Source organism: Pelophylax lessonae (assembly GCF_965119305.1).
Source record: "Pelophylax lessonae genome assembly, chromosome: 1".
NCBI classification, from domain to species: Eukaryota; Metazoa; Chordata; class Amphibia; order Anura; family Ranidae; genus Pelophylax; species Pelophylax lessonae.
In genome coordinates, this window is record NC_138768.1 from 469,497,813 (window position 1) to 469,524,251 (window position 26,439).

General features: G+C 42.7%; 1 protein-coding gene across 2 annotated transcripts in view; it reads left to right on the plus strand.

Moving 5' to 3' along the window:
• Positions 1-26,439, plus strand: part of PALM (paralemmin) — a 115,618-nt gene that overhangs the window by 67,965 nt on the left and 21,214 nt on the right. For both annotated transcript variants that reach the window (XM_082265817.1, XM_082265818.1), the window contains exons 2-3: positions 21,508-21,553; positions 24,143-24,223. In XM_082265817.1, coding sequence (XP_082121943.1) covers positions 21,508-21,553; positions 24,143-24,223 — 127 coding nt within the window. The remainder of the gene's footprint in view (positions 1-21,507; positions 21,554-24,142; positions 24,224-26,439) is intronic.

Genomic DNA, 26,439 nt, shown 5'->3' on the forward strand with positions numbered 1-26,439 from the left:
TTTGGGGAGGGGAATGTTATATAGAAGGATGTGAAAAATATTGGTTTTTTTTTGTTTTTTTTTCAGAATTGTCACTTTTTTTTTTGTTTATAGCGCAAAAATAAAAATCACAGAGGTGATAAAATAACACCAAAAGAAAGCTCCATTTGTGGAAAAAAAGGATATCAATTTAATTTAGGTACAGCGTCGCACGCAGTGTTAATTTTGGCAGCAAATTTCAATTTAGTTTTAGTCTTAGTCTTAGGACTAAAATTGCATTTTAGTTTTAGTCCCATTTTAGTCTTCTGCAAGTGTTTTAGTTTTAGTCGTATTTAGTCGACTAAAACTCCAGTATATTTTAGTCGACTAAAACGCCCTACATTTTAGTCGACTAAAACTCATTTTAGTCATCTATAATCAAATGGGTGTAGTTCAATTGTAATTTGTAATGCATTATTTAAGCATTTCTCTACAATTTCCAAACTCATTATATACTACTGCTGGTCCTGGAGTGAAAAATCTAATATGTTATTATTTATGCTTTGAGCATGCACCAGTGTTAATTTTTGGCAGCAAATTTCGATTTAGTTTTAGTTATAGTCTTTTGACTAAAATGCCATTTTAGTTTTAGTCGTATTTTAGTCTTAAGACTAAAATGCAATTTTAGTTTTAGTCGTATTTTAGTTACCTGAATTGTGTTAGCCGACGAAAACGTTTTAGTCGGTTTTAGTCGACGAAATTAACACTGGTCGCACGACCGCGCAATTGTCCGTTAAAGTAATGCAGTGTCTTATCGCAAAAAATGGCCTGGTCATTAAGTTGTAAAGCGCTGCGTAAACTGTCGGATTTATATAAATCCTATATAATAATTATGGCTGGGTTTAGCTATTTATTTTGTGTATTCATTCTCTGTATCTCTGGGGTGTGTGGCAGAGGATATGTCTCTTGCCTACATACCTAGGAGGTGCTTGTAAACAGATTGGCTTGGACATGTCATTGTGTCATCCCAAAGGATGCCATTTTCCTTGCCCAATGCCCAGGATTGTGTGCATAGAATGCATTAAGATAAAAAACCTTCTGCCTTTACAACTCCTTTAACAAAATGTATTCCTGCTTCTATCTATCATCTGCTAAGATTTATGTTTCTGTTGAGCGCGCACATATTTGGAGCATACCTCTGTGTACACCTTTCCATAATTAAACAGACATCACTCAGCCTTCATCACTTTCTTCACCCGTATTGTATTAGCAGGGCGGAGTGTCTCCTTCCTTTGTTATTATGGGATGAGCTCATATTGCACCCACCCTTTCCCCTGGGACCCCTGCGTGTGACTGGCTGCTTACCCTGAGAATCAGATCCACGGTTCCTATGTATTAAAGGACATGTTTCACAGCATCCTGGAAAGCAGACGTTTTAGTCTTAGCCGTGGGAACTTTGTGCTCCAAACAAAAAATGCAATATTTATAGTATGGATGAGATATAGTTCCCTAGGGTCACCATATACTGCAATAGGAATGCACTTTCTTTTTACCTGAAAGTAGTTCCACTGGCTTTTGTGTTTATTAAAAACTGTAGCTGCTGACTTTAATAAACACACTCAACTGTCCCACAGTCCAGCGATGCGGCCGGAGGGAGCTTCGGTTCTCTCCATCTTCTCCCTGCAGTGCCGGCATCTCTAGTGTGGGCACCCGGCTGTGACAACTTGCAGCTTCACAGCCGAGTGCGCACTGCGCATGCGCAAGTGGCGCTGCACGTCCTGAATGGCCAGACCATCTTCTGGGATCTGTGACGTGTCCCAGAGGATTGCAGGGAGGGAGGGGGAGAGGAGAACCTCCGCTCAAGATGCCTAGGTGACCCAAGTGGAAGTGGGAGCGGGTACCTGTCAAAACTAGGTACTCGCTCCCCCCCCCTCCCCCCCCAAAAAAATGATAGGGACCTGTGACATGTCCCAGAAGATTGCAGGGAGGGAGGGGGAGAGGAGAACTTCCGCTCAAGCTGCCTAGGTGGCCCAAGTGGAAGTGGGAGCAGGTACCTATCAAAACTAGGTACTCGCTCCCCCGCCCAAAAAAAAATGATATGCCAGGCCATCTTCTAGGACCTGTGACGTGTCCCAGAAGATTGCAGGGAGGGAGGGGGAGAGGAGAACTTCCGCTCAAGCTGCCTAGGTGGCCCAAGTGGAAGTGGGAGCAGGTACCTATCAAAACTAGGTACTCGCTCCCCCGCCCAAAAAAAAATGATATGCCAGGCCATCTTCTAGGACCTGTGACGTGTCCCAGAAGATTGCAGGGAGGGAGGGGGAGAAGAGAACTTCCGCTCAAGCTGTCTAGGTGGCCCAAGTGGAAGTGGGAGCGGATACCTGTCAAAACTAGGTACTCGCTCCCCCCCCCCCAAAAAAAAAATTTTTAGGCCAGGCCCGAGCAGAAGTAGGAACAGGTACCTGTCAAAACTAGGTACCCCCCCCCCCCAAAAAAAAAATGACATGCCAAATGTCAGGGGGTCAAGACCACTTAAAGCGGAAGTTTCACTTTTGAGTGGAACTCCACTTTAATCAGTGGGATTTACGTTGGCTGGCATAGTCTGTTTCCATATATAGGGGTTGATCTACTATTATTACTATTATTATACAGGATTTATATAGTGCCAACAGTTTGCGTAGCGCTTTACAATATGAGGGAAGACAATACAGTAAGACCGCATTCACACTAGTCCGACTTGGACCGCGACTTGTCAGCCTGACAAGTCGCGGTCCGTCACGCTCCCATTGTGCGGTACAGGAGCCGTTCTAATAGGAGCGACACAAGTCGCTCCGACTTAGAAAAAGGGTCCTCTACTACTTCGGGGCGACCTGGAGGCAACTTGCATAGACTTCACAGGTCGCCCCCGAAGTCGTGCCGCTTCAATGTGAACCGAGCTTTACTATACAAATCAATACCGGAGAGTGCAAAATCTGGTGCAGCTGTGCATGGTAGCCAATCAGCTTCTAACTTCAGTTTGTTAAATTAAGCTTTGACAAAAAAAAAAAAAAAAACCTGGAAGCTGATTGGTTTTAATGCAGAGCTGCACCAGATTTTGCACTCTCTAATTTTAGTAAATCAAACCCATACAGTCTACAAGAGTTAAACTGCCAAGCATGTACTAATGAATGCGGAACAGAGAATCATTGCTGCACTCGAGAATTTGGAGGGGCGTGCAAAAAAAAAAACAGGACCCTCCCTATCTTCTGTAAGATACAGAATGCAAAACTACAAAGGTGTGATTTTTTTCTGTTTAAGACCCCGTTCACACTGGAGTGACTTGTCAGGCGACCTGGTCGCCTGACAAGTCGCCGTGGGTCGCCTGCCATAGAGTAGCACAGGACCCGTTCTAATAAAGTCGCTCCGACTTAGAAAAAGGGTCCCGAGCTTCTTTGGGGCGACCTGGAGCGACCTGCATTGACTTCAATGATATGAAGTCTGTGCCGGCCGTTTCGAGGTCGCGGTGCGAGCTGTGCACTGCAACTTCACAGGTCGCCCCGGCAAGTCGGGTCGCGCCTATGTGAACCGGCTCTTAGGGCCCATTCACCCTATGCAGTGGGATGATTTTTTGAACACAAAATCAGTGTTAGCCAATGAGCATAGTTTACACTATTGCATTAGGTTGCAGTACAGTGTAGTGAAAAAAAAAAGTACAAAACCTTTTGTAATGCAAATGCAAATAAATGCATGTAAACTCAATGCAGCACATATAAATGCGACCTGAACCTTGGACTTACGATTATCAAGCACATATGTAGGCAGCAGTCCTGGGAGGTGAGGAACAAGGACACACATCCTCCCCAGAAAAAAACTGGGAGGCAAGAACCCATCAAGAGAGGTCCACCAACTATTTATACCCTTCCCCAGCATGTACCAGTGACAATAGCCCTCCTAATGGTTTGCCAAAAAGATATAAATATTAAAATTTATACCCAGACTATTGGATCTTTACACTGAGCACTGTTGCCAGAGACATTCCTCAGCAGCAGATAGAATAAAACAATAACCAGGACTTGTGGGGAAAACAACAGCAATCAGAACTATCAATTCAGCTCAAGCTGACTACAGTTTTGCAAACAAATAGGGCTCTATTACACAAAACAAAGTACCTGTACCTCGTTTTGTGTAATAGCCAGTGGGGGCAGCGTGCGCTGATTGGCCAGAGAAGGAGCCAATCAGCAGGTCTGGCGGGCGCGATATCCGTCGCCCACCCGCGATGGCTTCCTATAGAGACAGAACGCCGTTCTGTCAGAGATGAGCACAGGGATCCTGTGTAACTGCTATTTAGGAACACAGATCTCTATGTCCCATCTAGTAAGTACATCCCACACACAGTTAGAAAGCATCCCCTAGGCACACATCTAACCCTTTGATCGCCCCTGGTGTTAACGCCTTCCCTGCCAGTGTCATTAGTACAGTAACAGTGCATATTTTTAGCACTGATTACTGTAGTAATGTCCAAAAACTATACTATGTTTTTTAGCTACGCAGTGATTTATGCAGAGTGCAAAAGTAATGCAGTGCTGTGTTGCAAAAAATGGCCTGGTCATTAACCGATTCCAGACCGCCCACCGCATATTTACTGCGGCAGGCTGGCCCTCCTGCGCGAACCAACCTACCCAACCTACGTTGGTCGCGCCCCTGCAGCTAGGGGGCGAGCACGCACCGCTGGTGGCGCGATCCCACCCCCTCTTGGCAGCGGGGACTCCGATGCATGGGGCAGGTGGCTCCGATTGCCGCCAGGCACCCGCGATCGTTCCCTGCTGAGAGAGAAGGACAGTCAGCTGTTGTAAACACATCTGACCGTTCTTCTCAATGGAATGATCACAGAGCCCCTGTGGTCCTATTATATAGGATCACATGTCTCTGTGATCATTTCATAAACCCCCCCCCCCCCCCCGCACACTGTGGAACACTCCCCTAGGCTCACATTTAACCCATTGATCACCCACAGTGTTAACCCTTCCCTGCCAGTGTCATTATTACAGTAACAGTGCATATTTTTAGCACTGATTACTGTAGTAGTGTCACTGGTCCCCCCAAAAGTGTTAAAAATGTCAGTTAGGGGTCCGATCTGTCCGCCGCAATGTCGCAGTACCGCTAAAAATCACAGATCACTGCCATTACTAGTAAAAAAAAAAAAAAATTACATAAATCTTTCCCGTATCTAATAGACGTGATAACTTTTGCGCAAACCAATCAAAATACGCTTATTTTTTTGGGCCATACACTATACGAAAAAATCGTTCTAATTCATTTTCAAAAAGTGCACACTCCGCCGTGAGAGCAGACGATCGTGCCATCATGTAATGACCGAATTTTGATCGATAAATTGTTCAATGGACATAAATGAATCAGTTTTTCGTTCATTTTGTCACATATACATAGTGCAAACAGTTCGGGGGAAGAAACATTCACCTTTCAATTTATCCTTCGTTTGCCAGAATTTTCCAAACTGTTCCTTCGACTTTTCAGCTCTGAAAAGTTAAAACTGATTTTCTATTTGTGCCCATTAACTGGACGAAAAATGAACGAACGGACCAAATGACAGATTTCTGAAGGATTTTTTGGGCTAGTGTATGGCCAGCATTCGTTAAATGTAAACGCCGGTTTTTCTGCACCCTTTTCATTTCTGACAGCTTTTCAAACTAATTTTTCGGGCTAGTGTATGGCCAGCGTTAGTTAAATGTAAATGCTTTTCTGCACCGTTTTCATTTCTGACAGCCTAACGCACTTGAAATCCAAGCTGGCTCTTCAACGGTTACAGACTGCATGTTTTATGTGTGTCCAGATTGAAATGGTGCATGTGGCAATCAACAGTGTATGCCCATCCCTTGCACATCAATGAATTTGCTTTTAACGGAATGTAGATAATGGAGTCTCTTATCTCCCTTCCCCCACTTCCCTCTGCTCTCTTCCTCCCCACTCCTTCTCTTTCTATTCCAGCCAGTCTGACCGTCCTAGCTGTTGCTGAGCTCCTAACGCCATCATTCCCTCGCTTTTATCTCATTGTTATTTATTTTTCTTCCAAAGGCCACCTTTATCCTTTCCTTTATTCTAACATCCCTCATCTTACTTGCCTGCTGATTCACTTCCCCCCAGTTTAGGACTATGCTGGGTCATGCCTCCCGCTGGGTCCCATGATCACATCACATGGACCCTGGCAGACCCCGAAGCACAAGGTTTTACTGTCTTATTTCCATGTGGACAGCGTGAAAGAGCATATTGAGGCTGATTAACCCCCCTTTGACAGCCAGCACTATGCTAAATTTTCATTGATTAGCGGAGGATAAATGGATAGCCATATTTTTTTTGTTTTTACCTTATACAGTAGCGAAGAAAAATTAAAAAAAAAAAAATACTGAGCTGAACAAGGACACCCCCTGTGTTTTCATGACCTACATTGGGAAGAACAATTGTGTTTGTCCTCCATTGCCCAGAATTATGCACTGCTGCCCTTTAGCAGTATTGGTGAATGTTCTCCCCTTCTAGATTGTAAGCTCTAAGGAGCAGGGCCCTCTCATTCCTCCTGTATTGAATTGTATTGACACTGTATTGTCTTCCCTCATATTATTATTATTGTATAGGATTCATATAGCGCCAACAGTTTATGCAGCGTTTACAACTTGAGGGTAGACAGTACAAATACAATACACTTTAATACAGTAGGAATCAGGGGGCCCTGCTCATTAGAGCTTACAATCTATAAAGCGCTGCGCAAACTGTTGGCGCTATATAAATCCTGTATAATAATAATGTTAGCAGTATCTCTATCAGTCAAACCTAGAAAGATGTGTAAGTTCCCAGTGAATCTTCACTTATGGGTGTTGAAGGAAAAGCAGAAGAGTATACTGTTGTGGTTTTTGCAGTCTATTAAATCACTGCTCCGTGGGTGGCTGAGAAAAGTAAATGACGCAGGTGATAGATGTATTCCTCAAATTGTGTATTGTATATTTTTAGCATCCTTTTCCTCAAATAACTTCTCTTCATTGCCACCTTCTGTATGTGTACATCAAGGCACCTAAACCCGACATGGCATTGACATCACCCAAAGGAGTTTACCATTTCAAGATAGCTTCGTAAAATATCATATTCTTCTAGATTGTAAGCTCTTAGGCTCCGTTCACATCTATTACAGGCCTTTTTTTTTTAGGCGTTTTTATGGGCGTTTTTACAGGCTTTTTTTGTGCAGGCGTTTTTAGATTGACTAGAGACCAATGGAAAACGCCTGTAATCTGCCCAAAAAGAAGCTCAAGTACTTTTTTGAGCGTTGGGCGTTTTGCTCACAGTGTCAAAACGCTCAGATGTGAACAGGGGCCATTGAAATTAATAGGATTTGTCTTGTTGGGCATTTTGAGAGCTGATTCTAGAGCAGAAAAATGCCCCCAAAACGCCTACATGTGTACGTAGCCTAAAAAGCAGGGCCCTCCAGTATTGAATTGTATTGTAACTGTATTGTCTTCCCTTATATTGTAAGGTCCCGTTCACACTGGGGCGATCCGACTTGCCAGGGCGACCTCATGGGTCGCGGCGCGCTGCTCGCACAGCGACCTCGGAGCGGCCGGCACGGACTTCATAACATTGAAGTCTATGCAGGTCGCTCCGGGTCGCCCCAAAGATGCTCCGGACCCTTTTTCTAAGTCGGAGCGACTTGTGTCGCTCCTATTAGAACGGGTCCACAGCTTCTCTATGGCAGGCGACCTACGGCGACCTGTCAGGCGACCAGGTCGCCTGACAGGTCGCCCCAGTGTGAACGGGGTCTTAAGCGCTGCGCAAACTGTTGGCGCTATATAAATCCTGTATAATAATAATATTGTCATTTTACACCATTCTACCACTCATCAATATGCTGTCAACAGGATTTATGGGTTTAACATGGAAGCCAACCAATATTTTCGAAAAAAAACGGGAGCTATCAAGAGCATGCCATATTCCTATATTACCAAAATTGGAACAGATGTACACAGAGATCTGGGAAAAGGTGGACTTCAGGGGGCACATGCACACAGGGGATTTTTTAACCTTTGTATATATGTATCTGTCTCATGGATGTGCCCCTAAAGTCCACCTTTTCACAGACGTCTGTGTAGATCTGTTGTTCCAACCAATATTTTATTAACCACTTCTGGACCGGAAGATTTCCCCCCTTAATAACCAGGCTATTTTTGGCGATTCGGCACTGCGTTACCTTAACAGGCAATTGCACAGTCGTGCGACGCTGTACACAAATAAAATGGATGTAATTTTTGCCAACAAATAGAGCTTTCTTTTGGTGGTATTTGATCACCTGTGCGATTTTTATTTTTTGCCCTATAAACAAAAAAAGAGCGACAATTCTGAAAAAGAAAAAAAATATTTTTAACTTTCTGCTATATAACATTCCCAATAAAAAAAAATTAAAAAATCAAATTTCATTTTCATCATTTTAGGCCAATTTGTGTTCTGGTACATATTTTTGGTAAAAAAAAATCCCAATAAGCGTATTTTGATTGGTTTTGCGCAAAGGTTATCGCGTCTACAAACTAGGGGAAAGATTTATGTCATTTTTATTTATTTATTTTTTTTACTAGTAATGGCGGCGATCAGTAATTTTTAGCGGGACTGCAACATTGCGGCGGACAGATCAGACCCCTAACTGACATTTTTGACACTTTTGGGTTGGACCAGTGATATTACTACAGTAATCAGTGCTACAAATATGCACTGTTACTGTAATAATGACACTGGCAGGGAAGAGGTTAACCCAGGAGCGATCAAAGGGTTAAATGTTAGCCTAGGGGGTGTTTTCTAACTGTGAAGGGGATGGGCTTATGGAATTAACACAGAGACCTGTGTTCCTATATAGGAGGAACACGGGAGCTCTGTATTGATTCCTGAGAGAAGAACGGTCAGCTGTGTTTACAACAACAGACAGCCGCTCTCTCTCCAGGAGGAGCGATCGTGGGTGCCCGCCGGCCCTGTGAATCAGCTTGCTGACCAGGTCTTTTTCTGACATTTGTTGTTTACAAATTTAAGGCCGGGTTCCCATATGCTGCGGCCGCGGTTCACAGCATGGGGTCCGGTGTGTCCCTGTTCACTGATTCAGGTGCATATCAAGTCCGTATTTTTCCCTGAATTCTCACCTGAATTGGAGCCAAAGAGGCACAGGACTCTTTTTAAGTGTGGACCGTGGCAACCCTGGAGCTGTGTGAACCGCCTATATTGAGAGCCGGTCACACACTCCTGTCATGCGAATTGGATACGGGGAAACCTGCATCCAATTCGCATAAGTGTGAACCCGACTTATGTATTTTTTGCTAGACAATTACTTAGAACCCCCAAACATTACATATATATATATTTTTTTAGCAGAGACCCTAGACAATAAAATGGTGGTTGTTGAAATCTTTTATGCCACGCAGTTTTTGCGCAGCAGTTTTTCAAACACAATTTTTTGGGAAAAAAACACTTTAATGAATTAAAAAAAAACAAAGCATAACATATACCCAATTTTTTTGTATAATATGAAAGATGATGTTACACCGAGTCAATAGATACCTATTACAAGCTTTAAAATTGTCTGTGCTCGTGGAATGGTACCAAACTTCAATACTTAAATAATCTCCATTGGCAATGCTTTACAGGTTACCAGTTTAGAGTTACAGAGGAGGTCTAGTACCTCGCATGTGTGGTGCAAACACAGTTTACATATGTTGTTGTGACCTACATATGCATTCACTACTGCGTGCGAGCACACGGGGACGGGAGTGCTTTAAAAAAATTAGTTTTTTTATTTTATTCTATTTGTTACGCTGTAAACACTTTTATTGCTATCGTAAGGAATATAAACATCCCTTGCGATAACAATACAGCACGACAGGTCCTCTTTATGGAGAGATCTGGGGTCTAAAAGACCCCATATCTCTCCTCTGCCCTTAAAAGCAAAAGATCAAGAAAACATTTTTTTATTTCTTAGCTTTTGCTTCAAGAACAAAAACAAACCATGTTGTTCCAGCCCAAGAACCGGAAGTGACGTCAACGTCGCTCTAGTCCTCCAAGGGCAAAGAGATGAGAACTGGCCAACTGACTATAGCCAGTTTTTATATATTATTTTCGGTAAAAAAAATCTTTGTTTATTTGGAATTAAATGTAAGAACTAGAAGGAGAAAGGGTTCACAGGTCCCAGGAGATGAGTACAGAGAAGAGAGTTTAGAAGTCCCAGGAGATGCACACAGTGGTAAGAGGTTTCAAGAGATGCACACATAGAAGAGAGGGGTGAGAGGTCCCAGGAGATGCACACAGAGAAGAGAGGGTTGAGAGGTCCTAGGGGATGCTTGCAGAGAAAAGAGGGGTGAGAGGTCCCAGGAGATGCACACATAGAAGAGAGGGGTGAGAGGTCCCAGGAGATGCACACAGAGAAGAGAGGGGTGAGAGGTCCTAGGGGATGCTTGCAGAGAAAAGAGGGGTGAGAGGTCCCAGGAGATGCACACAGAGGAGAGAGGGGTGTGACGTCTTCGGAAATGCACACAAAGAAGAGAGGGTGAGAGAACCCAGGAGATGCACACAAAGGAGAGAGGGTTGAGAGGTGCCAGGAGATGAGCACAGAGGTGGGAGTTTAGAAGTCCCAGGAGATCCACACAGAGGAGAGAGGGGTGAAAGGGTATCAGGAGATGCACACAGAGAAAGAGGGGTGCACATCTTGATATAGGTCGTCTACTTATTTCTAATATTAGAGTACATTTATGGATAAAGACATGTGGCAGATAGTCTGGATAGGAAATAGCACTGATTAGCAAAGGAGTGTTACGATAAGAGGGATAGTGGAGTGTGGGGGGTTAGGAAAAAAATGATGCAGAGAAAGCCTAATGTAAGCTAATAAAAAAGACACATCTAAAAAATGTAATATCCATCACATACGTTAAAGCGGAGTTCCACCCAAAAGTGAAGCTCCGCTTATCTGCTTTCTCCCGCCTCCTCCGGTGCCACATTTGGCACCTTTCGCTGCTGACTTTTAGTTTTTTTTATAAAACAGACTGGAACTCTGCTTTAAGAGCCGCTTCATATTTGTGCCGATGCGCTGATCGCATGTAATTCGGAGCGCACTGCTCCTTCATTACATGCGATCTCATGTGCGGATGCGAGTTCAGCCATACACTTTGTATGGCTGAATTCGCACTGCACCCGCAGCAAACTCGCACAGGAGGCATTTTTTGAGCCGCCTCAGAATTGGATCGCACAGTGTTTCACACTTGTGCAATCCGAATCTGTGCGAACTGTCAGATCGCACTGTGATATGCGATCAAACTGGGGGTGTCGTTAACATTTAATTGACACCCCCTGCCTATCGCATATGGCAGTGTGAACTGCCAGATGTGCGGATGCGATGCGGGATCACACTGCATATTCGCAGTGTTCCCGCATCGCACAAGTGTGAACCGAGCCTAAGTCCTCTTGCACACTGCAGCTTGAAAAAACTCAGTACAGCGTTTTTTATTTTCGTGTTTTTTTTTTTTACTGAGCTAAAATATAGCCCATTATTTACAATGTCCCTGTGCACATAGGTACGTAAACAAGCGCCAAGTATTCCTCATTACGTCCAAAAAAGCTGAAGCTCCAACATCAGTACCATGTGCAAGAGACCTTAACTACTTCCCGATCAACCGCCGCAGATTTACTGTGGCAGGGTGGCTCTCCTGCGCAAACCGACGTACATCTACGTCGGTCACGCGCGGGAAGCTAGGGGGCGAGGGCGCGCCGCCGGCGGTGCGCTCCCGCCCCCACTCGGCAGCGGGGAACAAGTGGGGCGCTAAGAAGATAACAAAACACTTCCAATAGTGTATATATAGCAGACCAAAAGGAAGCAAATAAGAGTTCATTGTTAGGGTTTATGTGTACTTGAATTTATTTCAGCTATTTCTGTTTCTAATGCCCCGTACACACGTGCAGATTGTCGGCCGACGACCGATCGGCCGATTTTCGGCTTGTTAGTATGATGCTTCCGACAGCCGACAGCGCACTTTCGGCCGAAAAGAATCTGTCGTGCAAGCATTAAAATTTTTGTATGCCGACACCAGAGCGGCCGATTGTTCGCCAGTCAGTACAGAATTCGGCTGACAGGCAGCAGATTTGCAAGACTGGGCATGCTCAGAAAAGAAAAAACACAGGGAAAGTTAACCATCACATGACATCACTTCTGCAGTCGGCTGTAGTCGGAGGACAAAATTAGTGTGCAGTCTTTTGCACTTTTCAACAGACAAGACAGCCCTCAGACAAAAGACGGCCGATCGCTCGGCCGACAATCTGCACTTGTGTACGGGTCATAAGAAAAAACAAATAGAACAGCAGTACTAGTTATCACCAATAGGGGTGTGATTTTATCTTTTTTTTTTTTTTTACTTACCAGTGCAGTATTTTTGACAAATACTTTTGTTCATACTCCCCCTCCTTTTCCCTAAGCGCCTGGTCTTGTAATAGTGCCAAGTGTTTTTTTCTTTTTTTTTTTGTCAGCACAATTCGCCATTCAGCTACTGTATTTAGTAAATGTCTATGTTTGAGATTAACAATAGGAGCTACGTGGGTATATACAATCTCATTATAGTTTTCTGAAATGCTAAAGATGATTGTTATTCTTTTGTGTATTTTTTCTTTTTAACTATGTTGCTGTCCAGTAGCAGGGAAACAGGAAATTCAGTTATGAATACTTTGTATGCTGTGAATAAATCACTGTTTCTTTTAAATACAATATGGAAGAATGCAATATCTGTAGAATAAGGGGAGCTTAATGAAGAAGGCTCGTTATAAGTAAAAAAAGGCTTGTTAAATCCCCCCAGGGGACCCAATGCACATAACCAGTTCTGTTGATAGGGGGGCACCAGTCATCCTGTAGGGGGCCCGGGCACACAGGGGGGCCCCGACAGCACAGAGAATAGGTGCGGGGAGCAGTTACAGAAGGATGCCCTGTACGGCTCTCTGCAGCAGCTGAAAGCCAGTTTCTCTGCCTCTTGCCAGCTTTCACCTGCTGCAGGGAGAGACACAGATACAGGGCATCGTTCCTGTAATTGCTTCTCCGACACCGATCCCCTTCCTCATCCTGCCTGCTTTTGACCCCCCCTTCCTGTGTGTCTCCCTTTCACTGTGCCGCCCCCCCCCCCCTTTCCCGCAGCGCTGCAGGCTTCCCTGCCCTGTAAAAAAATAACATTGTAAAAAAAATAAAATAAATAAGAATAATTAAACATTGTCATAAATCATTTTAAAAAAAGATTATTTTTGTTAAGAAAATAATAAAAAAAGTTTGATCCAAAAAGTTAAATCCAGCTCCTGGCCAATAGAGTCGATAGACAGGCTGGGGTCTGAAGTTATATTTCCTTCTACTACTCTATGGAATACTGTAGTGCCCCCCCCCCCCCTTTTGTTTAAAACCATATATGCCTCCTTTTGTTGTTATTGATTTGTGATGCATTCGTTATGATTTCTAACGGTTATAATGAACCTGTTGTTTCAAACTACTCTGCATGATGGATACTGTTATCTTTGTTAACTGCAATTTGCTTTTATAAAACATTTATGGGAAAAAAAAAACATGCATTTTTTTTTTAATGTAAAAAACAATTAAAGCAGAGTTCTGGCCTCAAATACCTTTTTTAACTAAAAAATACCCCTATAATACTAATCCATCGCCCTTTACAGAACCGCTATTCTCATACTTACAAGGTGTACAGCATTGGATTTTAGTCAAAATCTTACTTTTAAAAACGCTGTCTGGGTGCGGCCATCTTGGATGTGGGCATCTGAAGCCGCAGTGTAATCTGCTGTGTCCTTCTTCCTGATTCCAGGGAGTGTTCTGGGAGTTCTTCCTGATTCCAGCCTCCTGGGAGTGATGACAAACAGCTCCCAGGATGCAATGCAAAGGCGGAAGTGATGTCGGTGGCCGCGGCCACACAGGGGGGAGAAGGAGGAGGTACAATCAAAAATACCCTGAAAATAAATTAAGGGACCCCTGAAAAAAATTGAAAATGCCCAATTGTTGATCAGCATAGCGAGCACTCCAGGAATCACTAAAGTTGCAAAATAGGCCGGAACCCCACTTTAAAAAGGGCTAATTCACACAGGTTCTCTGTTATGTTTGTGTCCGCTAATAATGATTTTAGTGTATTTTTAATGAAAATATTGTCTTGATAGATTCGGGGGGGGGGGGGGGGGTCAGGTAGGCTGAACAGGGCCCCGTGATTTCTAACAGCACATAACGCCTGTCCCCGTCAAAATCTGTGCTCTACCTGAGCTGCGGATAGCTTGCCCCACCCCCTTCACCGCTATCTGACCACACTGGAGCAAAAAGATGCTCCATTTGTACTCTTGTAGTTGCCAGCTAGCTCAGAGAGTGGCTATTACACTTATAGCTGGCATCTTGTGTTGTGAATAATGGCGGCTGGAGAGGAGTGCTGCCATTCGTAAAAACACAACACGGCTAATGTGCACCTCAAAGCTCAAACACATATCTGTGTGTGTGTGTGTGTGTGTGTGTATATATATATATATATATCTATATATATATACATATATACTGACGGTGTCAGTAGTTTTATTTGTACTATTTATTTTTATTATTTTTTTTTACTATTTTATTTTATTTATTTATTTTTACAAATTTTTTAGCCTTTGGTGAAATGTCAGGGGTTTAAACGGGGAATCTGCACCACACAAAATGATTAGTGTGTGCCCGGGCACACCTGGCACACCTGTTTCCGTGAGAGATTAATGTAGTAGCTCCAGCATGTGACATTTTATTTCTAAGCCACGGTATAGATTTTAATGGGGGCAAGTTAACCCATTAAGCCTTTTAAAGTTTTGGTGAGAGTTCTTCTTTCAGTCAGTAACATCAATGGTAGACCAAAAAAAATGAAGTAATTCGAGGGTACATGGTACAGTAGAACACTGTCAATGCTGATAGAGCGATAACAGGCTTAAATAGGAATGTATAATAAAAGGCAAAATCGTGGCACATATAGAACAAAGTATAGATGTGGAACCAGCTGGCAGAAATTAGATTCAGCAACTGAAGCGTCAGTGTGTTTGTATTAGTGGAAAATATTATTGGTTGAGTTATCATAGATATATTGGGAATCCATTTTTATTTATGATTAACCACTTCAGCTCCAGAAGATTTACCCCCCTTCATGACCAGGCCATTCTTTGCTTTAACTGACAATTGTGCGGTTGTGTGATGCTGTACCCAAATAAAATTTGTCTTTTTTTTCCCCACACAAATAGAACTTTCTTTTGGTGGTATTTATTCACTGCTGCGGTTTTTATTTTTTGCACAACAAACAAAAAAATTACAGACAATTTTGAAAAAAAAAAACAATATTTTTTACTTTCTGCTATAAAACATATCCAATATAAAATATTATATATTATATATATAATATTATAAAATATATTATTATAAAATATTATATATTATATATATAATATTATAATATTATATATTATATATTATATATAATATTTATAAAAAACAAATTTCTTCATCAATTTTTTGCAAACATATTTTTGGTAAAGAAAAATCCCAATGAACGCATATTGATTGGTTTGTGCAAAAGTTATTGCGTCTGCAAACTATGGGATATATTTATGGAATTTTTATTTATTGTTTATTAGTAATGGCAGCGATCAGCAACTTATAACGGGACTGCGATATTGTGGCAGACAAATCGGGCACCTACCTGACACTTTTGACGCTTTTTTGGGAACCAGTGACACCAATACAGTGATCAGTGCTAAAAACACGCACTGTCACTGTACTAATGACACGGGCTGGGATGGAGGGTTAAATTCAGGGGCAATCAAAGGGTTGACTGTGTGCCTGAACAGTGTTTTACTATTGTGGGGGAGGTGCTTTTACTAATGGAAGGCCAGTGGTGGCTGGTGCTCAAAATTTTTTGGGGAGGCGCAAACAGAAAAAAGTAATAGGCATTGCTTTGCGGCAAAAAACGCTGTAAAAAATTGCGTGACTTTGAGGTTGCAAAAGTGTGAAAGGGGCCTTCAGTAATTAAGGTATAGTGTGCCCCCTTTCAATGCAGAGAGACCAGCGTGCCCCCTTTCAAAGCAGAGAGACCAGCATGCCCCCTTTCAATGCACAGTGACCAGCGTGCCCCCTTTCAATGCAGTGACTAGCGTGCGTGCCCCCTTCAATGCAGTGACCAGTGTACGTGCCCCCTTCAATGCAGTTACCAGCGTACATGCCCCCTTCAATGCAGTTACCAGCGTACATGTCCCCTTCAATGCAGTGGTCAGCATGCATGCCCCCTTCAATGCAGAGACCAGCGTACATGCCGCCTTCAATGCAGTGACCAGCGTACATGCCCCCTTCAATGCAGTGACCAGCGTACATGCCCCCTTCAATGTAGTGACCAGCGTACATGCCCCCTTCAATGCAGTGACCAGCGTACATGCCCCCTTCAATGCAGTGACCAGCATACATGCCCCCTTCAATGCAGAGACCAGCGTACATGCCCCCTTCAATGCAGTGACCAGCGTACATGCCCCCTTCAATGCAGTGACCAGCGTACATGCCCCCTTTCAATGCAGTGACCAGCGTACATGCCCCCTTAATGCAGTGACCAGCGTACATGCCCCCTTCAATGCAGTGACCAGCATACATGCCCCATTCAATGCAGTGACCAGCGTACATGCCCCCTTCAATGCAGAGACCAGCATACATGCCCCCTTCAATGCAGTGACCAGCGTACATGCCCCCTTCAATGCAGAGACCAGCATACATGCCCCCTTCAATGCAGAGATCAATATGCGTGCCCCCTTAAATGCAGTGACCAGCGTACATGCCCCCTTCAATGCAGTGACCAGCGTACATGCCCCCTTCAATGCAGAGACCAGCGTACATGCCCCCTTCAATGCAGTGACCAGCGTACATGCCCCTTTCAATGCAGAGATCAGCGTGCGTGCCCCCTTCAATGCAGTTACCAGCGTACATGCCCCCTTCAATCCAGAGATCAGCGTGCGTGCCCCCTTACTTACCTGGAGCAGCAGCAGCGGCGGGCGGCTTCTCCTCAGTCCCGGCGGCGGCTTCTCATCAGTTCTGGCGGTGCGTCTCCTCGAGTCCTCCCGGTCCCACCCCCTCCTCGGCCAAGTCTGCTACGTCACTCCTCTGTTATCAGCATGAATCACTTCTGACAAGTTTTCCTGATATCAAGAGAAAAAAGGAGACAAGGTAGGGAGCTCCAGCACACAGCCTGTGATTGACAGACTCAGCTTTATTCCTGTGCACTGTGTGAAGGGGGGTGTGTCCTTTACCTCCAATCAGTTCTCAGAATTTTCATCTCTGAGCTCTGCAGAGTGTAATTTCAGCTCTCCTCCCATCTTCTCCTGACAGCTCAGACAGCCTGTATAAATTCTGCACTTTTTCTCATAGAGGAGAGCGGGTCCGTCTCTGCACAGTAAGCGGAGACAGACCTGTCATCTGCCTGCTCAGTGGGGATCAGCGCAGCGGTCCCCACTAAGCAAGCGGAGTCCGGCAAAACGAATCCGCCCCGTGGGAGATCGGCCATCCTACAAATGGACATCATTTAAGATGTGCAAACACTGATGCAGTAAACAGATCTTCAGTGTACAGTTTGTAACTATTTGATGTAGCAATTCTTTAAATGCAAGAAACCCAATAGCAGAATGAGTGTAATAAATAATGAAACTGCCTAATTGAATCCAGATCTGAATTAGTGACCATGAGCATCCATGTGGCAATTTCCAGGAAGGTGGGTAGGTAGGTGGGGGGTCAAATATTTTTCAATAAAAAAAAAAAAGGGATTGTATACCAGCGCTATGGAGTTTTCATGTGTACTGAATCAGGCTTAAATGGTGGTGTAAGCTGCCTCCAACCTACCTCTGAGGTAGTAAAATGTTGGAACCGGCGCTACCACTTTAAATCGTGCATGTGCAAAATAGAAAAGTGCATATAGTGCTAAAAGTGCACGCAATAAGATATAATATAAAATAAAATATAAAATAATATAATATAAAGTGCTACGTGCTGTTTATGGGCTGTGCTTAGTGTACCATACTGTAAACATCATATGTTATACATATAAAGTGCCGAGTGCTGATAATGCCAAAAACCACGTGTAGTGATTAAAGAACCAAATAAACAAGCAAAGTATGGCGTCGGTAGATGACCCACCAAAACACCGCTGCTTACCACACTCTTTCGGCCGATGCCTCGACACTTCTCGGTCACTAAAATAAAGGATAAGCCTCCATTGCGTAGCATATGTTATGTCAACCGAATTAACGTAGCATCCACTCACAGTTAGGGAGTTCACTGTCAGCTTGAGAGGTGTTCGCCGGACCGCTTCCGCGTTCCACCGGCTCAAACCACCGTTCCCGGAAGTGACGTATTGACGTACACAAACCACGCCTCATATGATGTTTACAGTATGGTACACTATTATATCTTATTGCGTGCACTTTTAGCACTATATGCACTTTTCTATTTTGCACATGCACGATTTAAAGTGGTAGCGCCGGTTCCAAGATTTTTGCAACTTTTTCTAAATATTTTTCAATGAACTACAAAGTTAAGTGATGACCTGCAGCACTGGGAACCTCAGTTTTAATCCCAACCAGGACACAATCTGCATGGAATTGCATGTTCTCCTGGTGCTGCCTGGGTTTCCTTCCACAATCCCAGGGATATGCTTGTAGGTAATTTAACTCATATCTAAATTGGCCCTAGTATGTGTATGCATGTGTGATAAGGACCTTAGATTGTAATCTCCTTGAGGGCAAGGACTGATGTGTATGAATAATATGAAAGTGCTCTACCTGGAATAATAATAGTAGAGTAGTGCTAAAAGAATGGGGTAAACTTCAACACTAAATGTGGATGACAAGAACAGTAATAGTGGAAAATAAACCCAAATACATATGTCATTTTCTTACTCATCAAACGACAGATATATTTATTTACAATAATGTTTTGTACCAAATAAAAAGTATTAATAACGTAATATCATAGATGAATCACTAACACTTGAATAGCATTTCTTAAACCAGGGAGCGACAAACCCAGGTTGCCATGGGGATGAGAAGTTTCACCCTGGCGCCTGTGAAAAAAAGTACCTAATGCTCCCCACTCCCTGTGTGTGCCGCCCCCCCCCTTCCCCCGGGGCCTAGGACTGGCATAGCATGTGCCACCATGTAGAGGGGGGAGGAAGGAGAATCGACACACATTCACTCTCCTCCCCTTCTAGTTGTTGACCCAGAAGTGATGTGTGATGTCACTTCCGGGTCCCCGCTAACAGTTTCTCCCGGTCATCTTGGCCGGGAAAGAATGTAATTCAGTGCGATGTGCAGCATGGGGAAGACATTCAGGGTCTTTAAGACCAAAGATGTCTAATTAAAGAGAATCTGTCACCAAAAAAATCATCACATGGGGACTTTTTGTTCCCTATGTGATATGAAAAAAAGTTAAGTAGAAAAAATTTTGCCTCCTTGCACGGACGATAGTTACTGCATGTGCCCAATGAATGAGGTCAGCTGACTACCTGAATATACTGAATGACCAGGTTATTCCATCAATGGGATTTTTCTTCCCTGGTGGCACGGGCATATTCAAAGGTGACAATGCTAGGATTCATCGGGCTCAAATTGTGAAAGAGTGGTTCAGGGAGCATGAAGAGTCCAGAACCTAACTCCATTGAGAATCTTTGGGATGTGCTGGAGAAGGCTTTGCGCAGTGGTCCAACCCTTCCATCATCAATACAAGATCTTGGTGAAAAATTATTGCAACACTGGATGGAAATAAATCTTGTGACATTGCAGAAGCCTATCGAAACAATGCCACAGCGAATGCATCCTGTAATCAAAGCTTAACCACTTTACCACCGGAGGATTTTGCTGTCTTACGTCTGGGCCAATTTTTGCGATTCGGCACTGTGCGACTTTAACTGACAATTGCGCGGTCATGCAACGCCGTACCCAAACAAAATTTACGTCCTTTTTTTTTCCAACAAACAGAGCTTTCTTTTGGTGGTATTTGATCACCTGTGCAATTTTACTTTTTGCGCTATAAACAAAAAAAGAGCAACAATTTTGAAAAAATAATATTTTTCAAATTTTTTTTATATGAAATCCCCCCCCCCCCCCCAAAAAAAATGTAAAAATCAAAATTTTTTATAATTTTAGGCCAATTTGTTTTCTGCTACATATTTTTGGTAAAAAAAAATAGCAATAAGCGTATTTTGATTGGTTTGCGCAAAAGTTATTGTGTTTACTAACTAAGGGAAAGATTTCTGTCGTTTTTGGTGTTTTTTTTTTTTAACGAGTAATGGCGGCGATCTGCGATTTTTTTTGCGGGACTGCGACATTGCGGCGGACAGATCGGACCCTTGACTGACATTTTTTACACTTTTGGGGGTACCAGTGACATTACTACAGTAATCAGTGCTATAAATATGCACTGTTACTGTAAAAATGACACTGGCAGGGAAGGGGTTAATTTTATTGGAGAGGGAGGGGTTAATGTATGCCTGGTGCTTACTGACATGTGTGGGGGGGAGGTGACTGAGTGACACAAGGACAGATCGCAGGTTCAGCTATGCTGAACCCTGCAATCTGACCCTGCCTGTCACTTAGGAGATCCGCCCACTTTGTTTACACAAGCGGGCGGATCTCCAGACTCGATTCCCCGACGATCGGGGAAGAGCAGCGGTGATCGCCGCTGCTCCTCCCCTGGCCCGACTCCCGCTGTGACTGAACACAGAGGGAGCGAGCCTCTGGCGGCGCGCGCGCCGCCGAGAAAGGGGAGTGTCTGGCGACGTAGGTCTACGTCGTCAGACCTACAAGAGCCACTTTGCCGCAGTAGAGCTCTAGTGAGCAGCGGTAAAGTGGTTAAGGCAGTCCAATGTATGTGACCTTTTTTTCTGGTGGCAACTTTTCTATTGGCCAGGAGGTGTAATTTGTACCTTCACATCATTTTTGATCCTTGCCTCCTTGCACAACTCCTTGAATTAATTTCAGAGATTCAGTTGCAGTCTTTGCTTCTAAAGGTGCTGCAACCATTTATTAACAGAAAATGAGCCATTAAAACACGATAAATGCTTATTTTATTAACTCCCACACAAAGAAGCAGACAGAAAACGAATTATGTCATAATGTATTCTTTATCATGCTCCATGTGTATACTACCACTATGAAAAAAAAAGATCCGATCAGCTCTAAATTATTCCAAATGTGGGGAAAATTCAACCGTGACAAGTCCTATTTCACTATGTTCACTGTTGTCTCTATATTTTCATGTGCAACTTGATCATCCACGTAAACAATTCATTCTCTTCTGGTTTTATAGAGCATACAGCCCCCTCCCTTACTATTGATTTTTTGGTTGTTGAATTCTATAACCAGATACATCTATTGTTGGTAATGTAAACACATAAATGCTGACATAGAAACCCCACAGCAGGATTACTGTAATATTTAGGTACTTTTTTAAAAATAACATTTATTGTTTTTTTTTTTTTTCAGGATCAGAGAATCACAAAGTCAGCAGGAAAGGCTGCAGATGATAGCGGTATGTACAAGGGGTGTATGACAGCATGTATTCTTATTTGTCTGAATACACATGAATGTGCATGTTACTTGTCATTTATCATCAGCCTATCACCGGCAGATGTCACTGCTGCTAAGGATATTCTTTGACAACGAATGCATGGAGAGCACTCTCAAGGAATTTTAAATTCCAGCAAAGCTGATCTAATTAAGAAAAATATGTTTGAACAGTAGGGTCAGGGTACTAAGGTCACATGGATTCACTCTGTTTATGGCATGCACACTTTTAGATACACATATTTGTACAAAAAAATGATATATACTGTAAATGTATCCATGTGTGCATAAATATATATATATATATATATATATATATATATATATATATGTATGTAACTATCTATCTATATATATATATAATAAAAATGAATATATATATATATATATATATATATATATATATATATATATACATATACTATTTTACCAAAAGTATTGGGACACCTCCCTTTACACACACATGAACTTTAATGGCATCCCAGTCTTAGTCTGTAGGGTTCAATATTGAGTTGGCCCACCCTTTGCAGATATAACAGCTTCAACTCTTCTGGGAAGGCTGTCCACAAGGTTTAGGAATGTGTCTATGGTAAGGTTTGACCATTCTTCCAGAAGTGCATTTATGAGGTCAGGCACTAATGTTAGACGAGAAAGCCTGGCTCACGCTCCTTGCTCTAATTCATTCCAAAGGTGTTCTATCGGGTTGAGGTTGGGACTCTGTGCAGACCAGTCAAGTTCCTCCACCGTAAACTCGCTCATCCATGTCTTTATGGACCTTGCTTTGTGCACAGTCATGTTGGAACATAAAGGGGCCATTCCCAAACTGTTCCCACAAAGTTGGGAGCATGAAATTGTCCAAAATGTCTTGGTATGCTGACGCCTTAAGAGTTCCCTTCACTGGAACTAAGGGGCCAAGCCCAACCCCTGAAAAAAAAAACCCACACCATAATCCCCCCTCCACCAAATGATTTGGACCAGTGCTCAAGCAAGGTAACGACATAGATGAGTGAGTTTGGCGTGGAGGAACTTGACTGGCCTGCACCTCAACCCAATAGAACACCTTTGGGATGAATTAGAGCAGAGACCTTCTCTCCAACATCAGTGCCTGACCTCACAAATATTCTTCTGGAAGAATGGTAAAACATTCCCATAGACACACTCCTAAAGCTTGTGGACAGCCTTCCCAGAAGAGTTGAAGCTGTGATATCTGCAAAGGGTGGGCCAACTCAGTATTGAACCCTACAGACTAAAGCCTCGTACACACGATCAGATTATCGAACGATCTTTCCTTCAATTTTTGTTGCATGCTAGTCTCATGTCGAAAGTGAAGAGGTTACTTTCATATGAAAATTCGTACGACAGAATTCTACTTCATAAGTGATGTAATGTGTTGAATTGTTTTGTATGTGTTCTTTTGTTTCTGAGCATGCCTAGTCTTGCTCTTACGATTTTTTTCGGACGAAAACTGTACTAATTAAATGAAAATCGGACGTTGTGTTGATCTGCACATCCAGATTTTGTCGTCCGAAAATTCGTAATCGGCTGTCGAAAGCACCATACTAACAATCCGAAAATCGGCAGATCGTTCGGACCAAATTTTACTTCCAATTTTCGTATCTTGTGTACGGGCCTTTAGGCTGACCATACATTATACGATTTTCTTACAATTTTCTGTACAATTTTCTTTAGATTTACCTTCATCTATGTAGTACAAAAACCTGCCTCATTGTATACAATTGAAAGTGTTTTTTAGCTTTAACCTCATATTATATGGTTTTTGGTAAATCTAACAGTAAATTGTACAAGAGAATTGAACATGTATGGGATGCCATTAAAGTTCATGGGCGTGTAAAGGCAGGCGTCCCAATACTTTTGGTAATATATATAAAATCACATATATTGTCACCACTGTAGATAATGACTCCCATGTTACTATTCTGTATATTTAAAAAAAGTAATGTCCTGCTGTAACAAAAGTTTTTTATTTTACCCATTTGTAATGCATTTGCTTTTTTGTGGACCTTTTTGTCTACCTTACGGAAATCTGGTGCAAACAATTCTGAGTCTTGAGTAAGTAAAACAGAATCCCCCTAAATAAACACGTGGTTGAAACAATATAACTGTCCTCCCACTATCCCTCCTTTATCACTTTTAAGCACACTGATTTCTTTTTTATTTTTGTATTCAATATTTATGTACACCGATAGTGTCAGGGGTTTTAATCATGAAAGATGATTAATAAAAAATGCAGAGGCAGGGGATAGCGGTTTGAATTCACACTGTCATTTTGGTCTGCAAGCAGTCATAAATGCAATATCGTGTTTTAGGAAATGAATCTTTTATGCAGTGAGAACACCAGCAGACTAGTGCTGCAGGCATGCCCACCATCCCAAATTATTATCACATTAAAATACATGATTATACAGACTTAGGTGCATGCATATAACAGTAATGAAATGTATTTCCTTTAAAAAAAAAAAAAAACTTGTATTCACTTTTGTAATATGAATCAATACTCATAGACTATTGTCATAGACTATTACATTTATCTCAGGAGAAAAGACGACGTCAAGTTGAAATTGAGAACAAGAGACGTCAGTTAGAAGATGACCGAAGACAACTGCAGCATCTTAAGGTAAATCTGTTATTTTACTTATAATTAATATTATATAGTTATTATCTATAAAACTATTATGTATGGTATGATTTAAAGCGGTAGTATACCGCTTTTTTTCCACTTTTAACTACAGGTAAGCCTATAATAAGGCTTACCTGTAGGTACAATTAATATCTCCTAAACCAGCACGGTTTAGGAGATATTTGCACTGCATGCAGCCGCTCACGCGAGCTGCGCATGTGTTCCGGCGGACCTTCAGCTTTCCTTGCCGGGAGCTTGCCGGAAAATGACTCCCGCGCGCATGCGTTTACAACCGCTTTAAGGTGCCATGATTTCTTGCCCAATATGAAATGGCATCATTCACGCCAGACTTTTATGAATTCTTGCTTTTGCTAACCTTCCTGTTGCTCTCCCACTGTCCCCCAAAACCATAAATAGCTTATGTAAGCTGGTAAGATTGTAAAAAAAGGCCAAAGCAACTTCTCGGCACCCCAGCGCCCAGGTCTGGCAACTGTTGGCTGGAAGGGTCTATTAGGTGAACCTGTTTCTGAATGGGCCCAATAAAGGTTCAAGTAAAGGGTTAGGTTAGGATAGAGTTTAGGAAAGAGGATAGGGCTAGGTATAAGAATTATGTGAAATGTTAATTCTCATATTTTGGTCAAGTTTTGGGGGGTTGATTTTAAAGCTTGAATAAACTGGATACCTCTTTGGACTATAGAGAGAGGGGGGGAGAGATTGACGCAAACGGACTGAGCGGGTTGCTGCAATAGTCTATGATGTGGGCAAATGGTAAAGGTCCAGTGAGATTGCTTGTACACTTTGCTGGCTGCCGGCTTGTAGAGGGTGAAGCAACCCTGTATAAATCCAAAGAGAGAGAGAGAGGGCCAAGCGCCGATCTAAGTATTGCTACATATTGCTACACTTAGATCGGCGCTTGGCCCTCTCTCTCTCTCTTTGGACTATACTCTCTTAGTAGATTGCAAAGGGATTACCATTATTGCTAGATTGGTTTAGGTATCAAAACTATTTTTTTCTATTACTACAGTCCATTCTTTTCACTTAGGGGACTGATCCTGCCTGTAAGCTTGCCCCAGGAAGTGATGAACTGTAAGAAATGTACTGGAATATAGAAAGACATTGAGGTCTATAGTGAAAATTACATCACAGTGAGGGAAGCCAATAGCATGTGACTAGTAAAGGGGTTAGACTGCATACACCCTGTTTATTCTGTTTAGGTTAGAGCTTTCTTCATTACATTGTCCTTTTCACAGCTCAGTCCATGGGCACCATTAGTGCAAGGGCACCTGGGGCAAATACTCCACATCTCTTACTTGGTGTCTTTGGACCCAGCCATGGCCACTTGCTTTTTTTTGCAACCTGTTTCCCTCCCGGCCTTCAGCTTTGCAGACCTCATATTAAAGAGGCAATATGTAATAGAAAGCTTGGGGTTACTCCTAGGCTTCTCCTCGGGTCCAAAGAGTCATATGGCATAACCAAGGGGAGACCTGGGAGGACTTTCTCCACTCTGCTAGGCACCACTGCAGTAGGGTCTGTGAGTACATTTGCTCAGAATTTCTGCTAGGGCGACTTTAGCTTAGAGAGAAGATTTGGGCTTAGTTAGAGAGAGGATTTGTAATGGGGGTTAATTTGTATTTAGAGGCAAAGGGAATTTGTGTTTGGTTAGGATTTTAGCTTGGAGAATACATTTGTGCTGAGAAATGGGGGAGTTAGGGGAACTATGTACATTTTGTTCTCCTGACCCCCTGCATTATGCTTTCCTGATCCTTAAGTGTTACAGATACCTGACCCCTGAACGTTTTGCATTACATATTCCTGATCCCTGCACACTATGGGTTACAAGCTGCTGACCTCTGCATTTTGTGTGTTACATTTACCTGAGTATTATCGGAAATATCACTTTGGGATTGATCTGGGGAGTTAACTGATTGCCTTTGAGGATAAGGAAAGATTTTTTTTATCTCTTTCATTCACTGACAGACAGAGTAATAAAATTAAAAGATATTGCATCCTCAGAACAAGTGGTCCAACAACGAGAAATTGGATTTTTGATTTACCGTAAAATCCTTTTCTCTGATGTTCATTGACGGACACAGCTTTTGATCTCCATAACCATTGGGTTATACTGCCCCCTACTGGAGTAGGACACTAGGCAGAAAAAAAGTCTGGCTACGCCAATGGGCAGTCCCAGGGGGTATACTTCCCCTCTCTGCTAT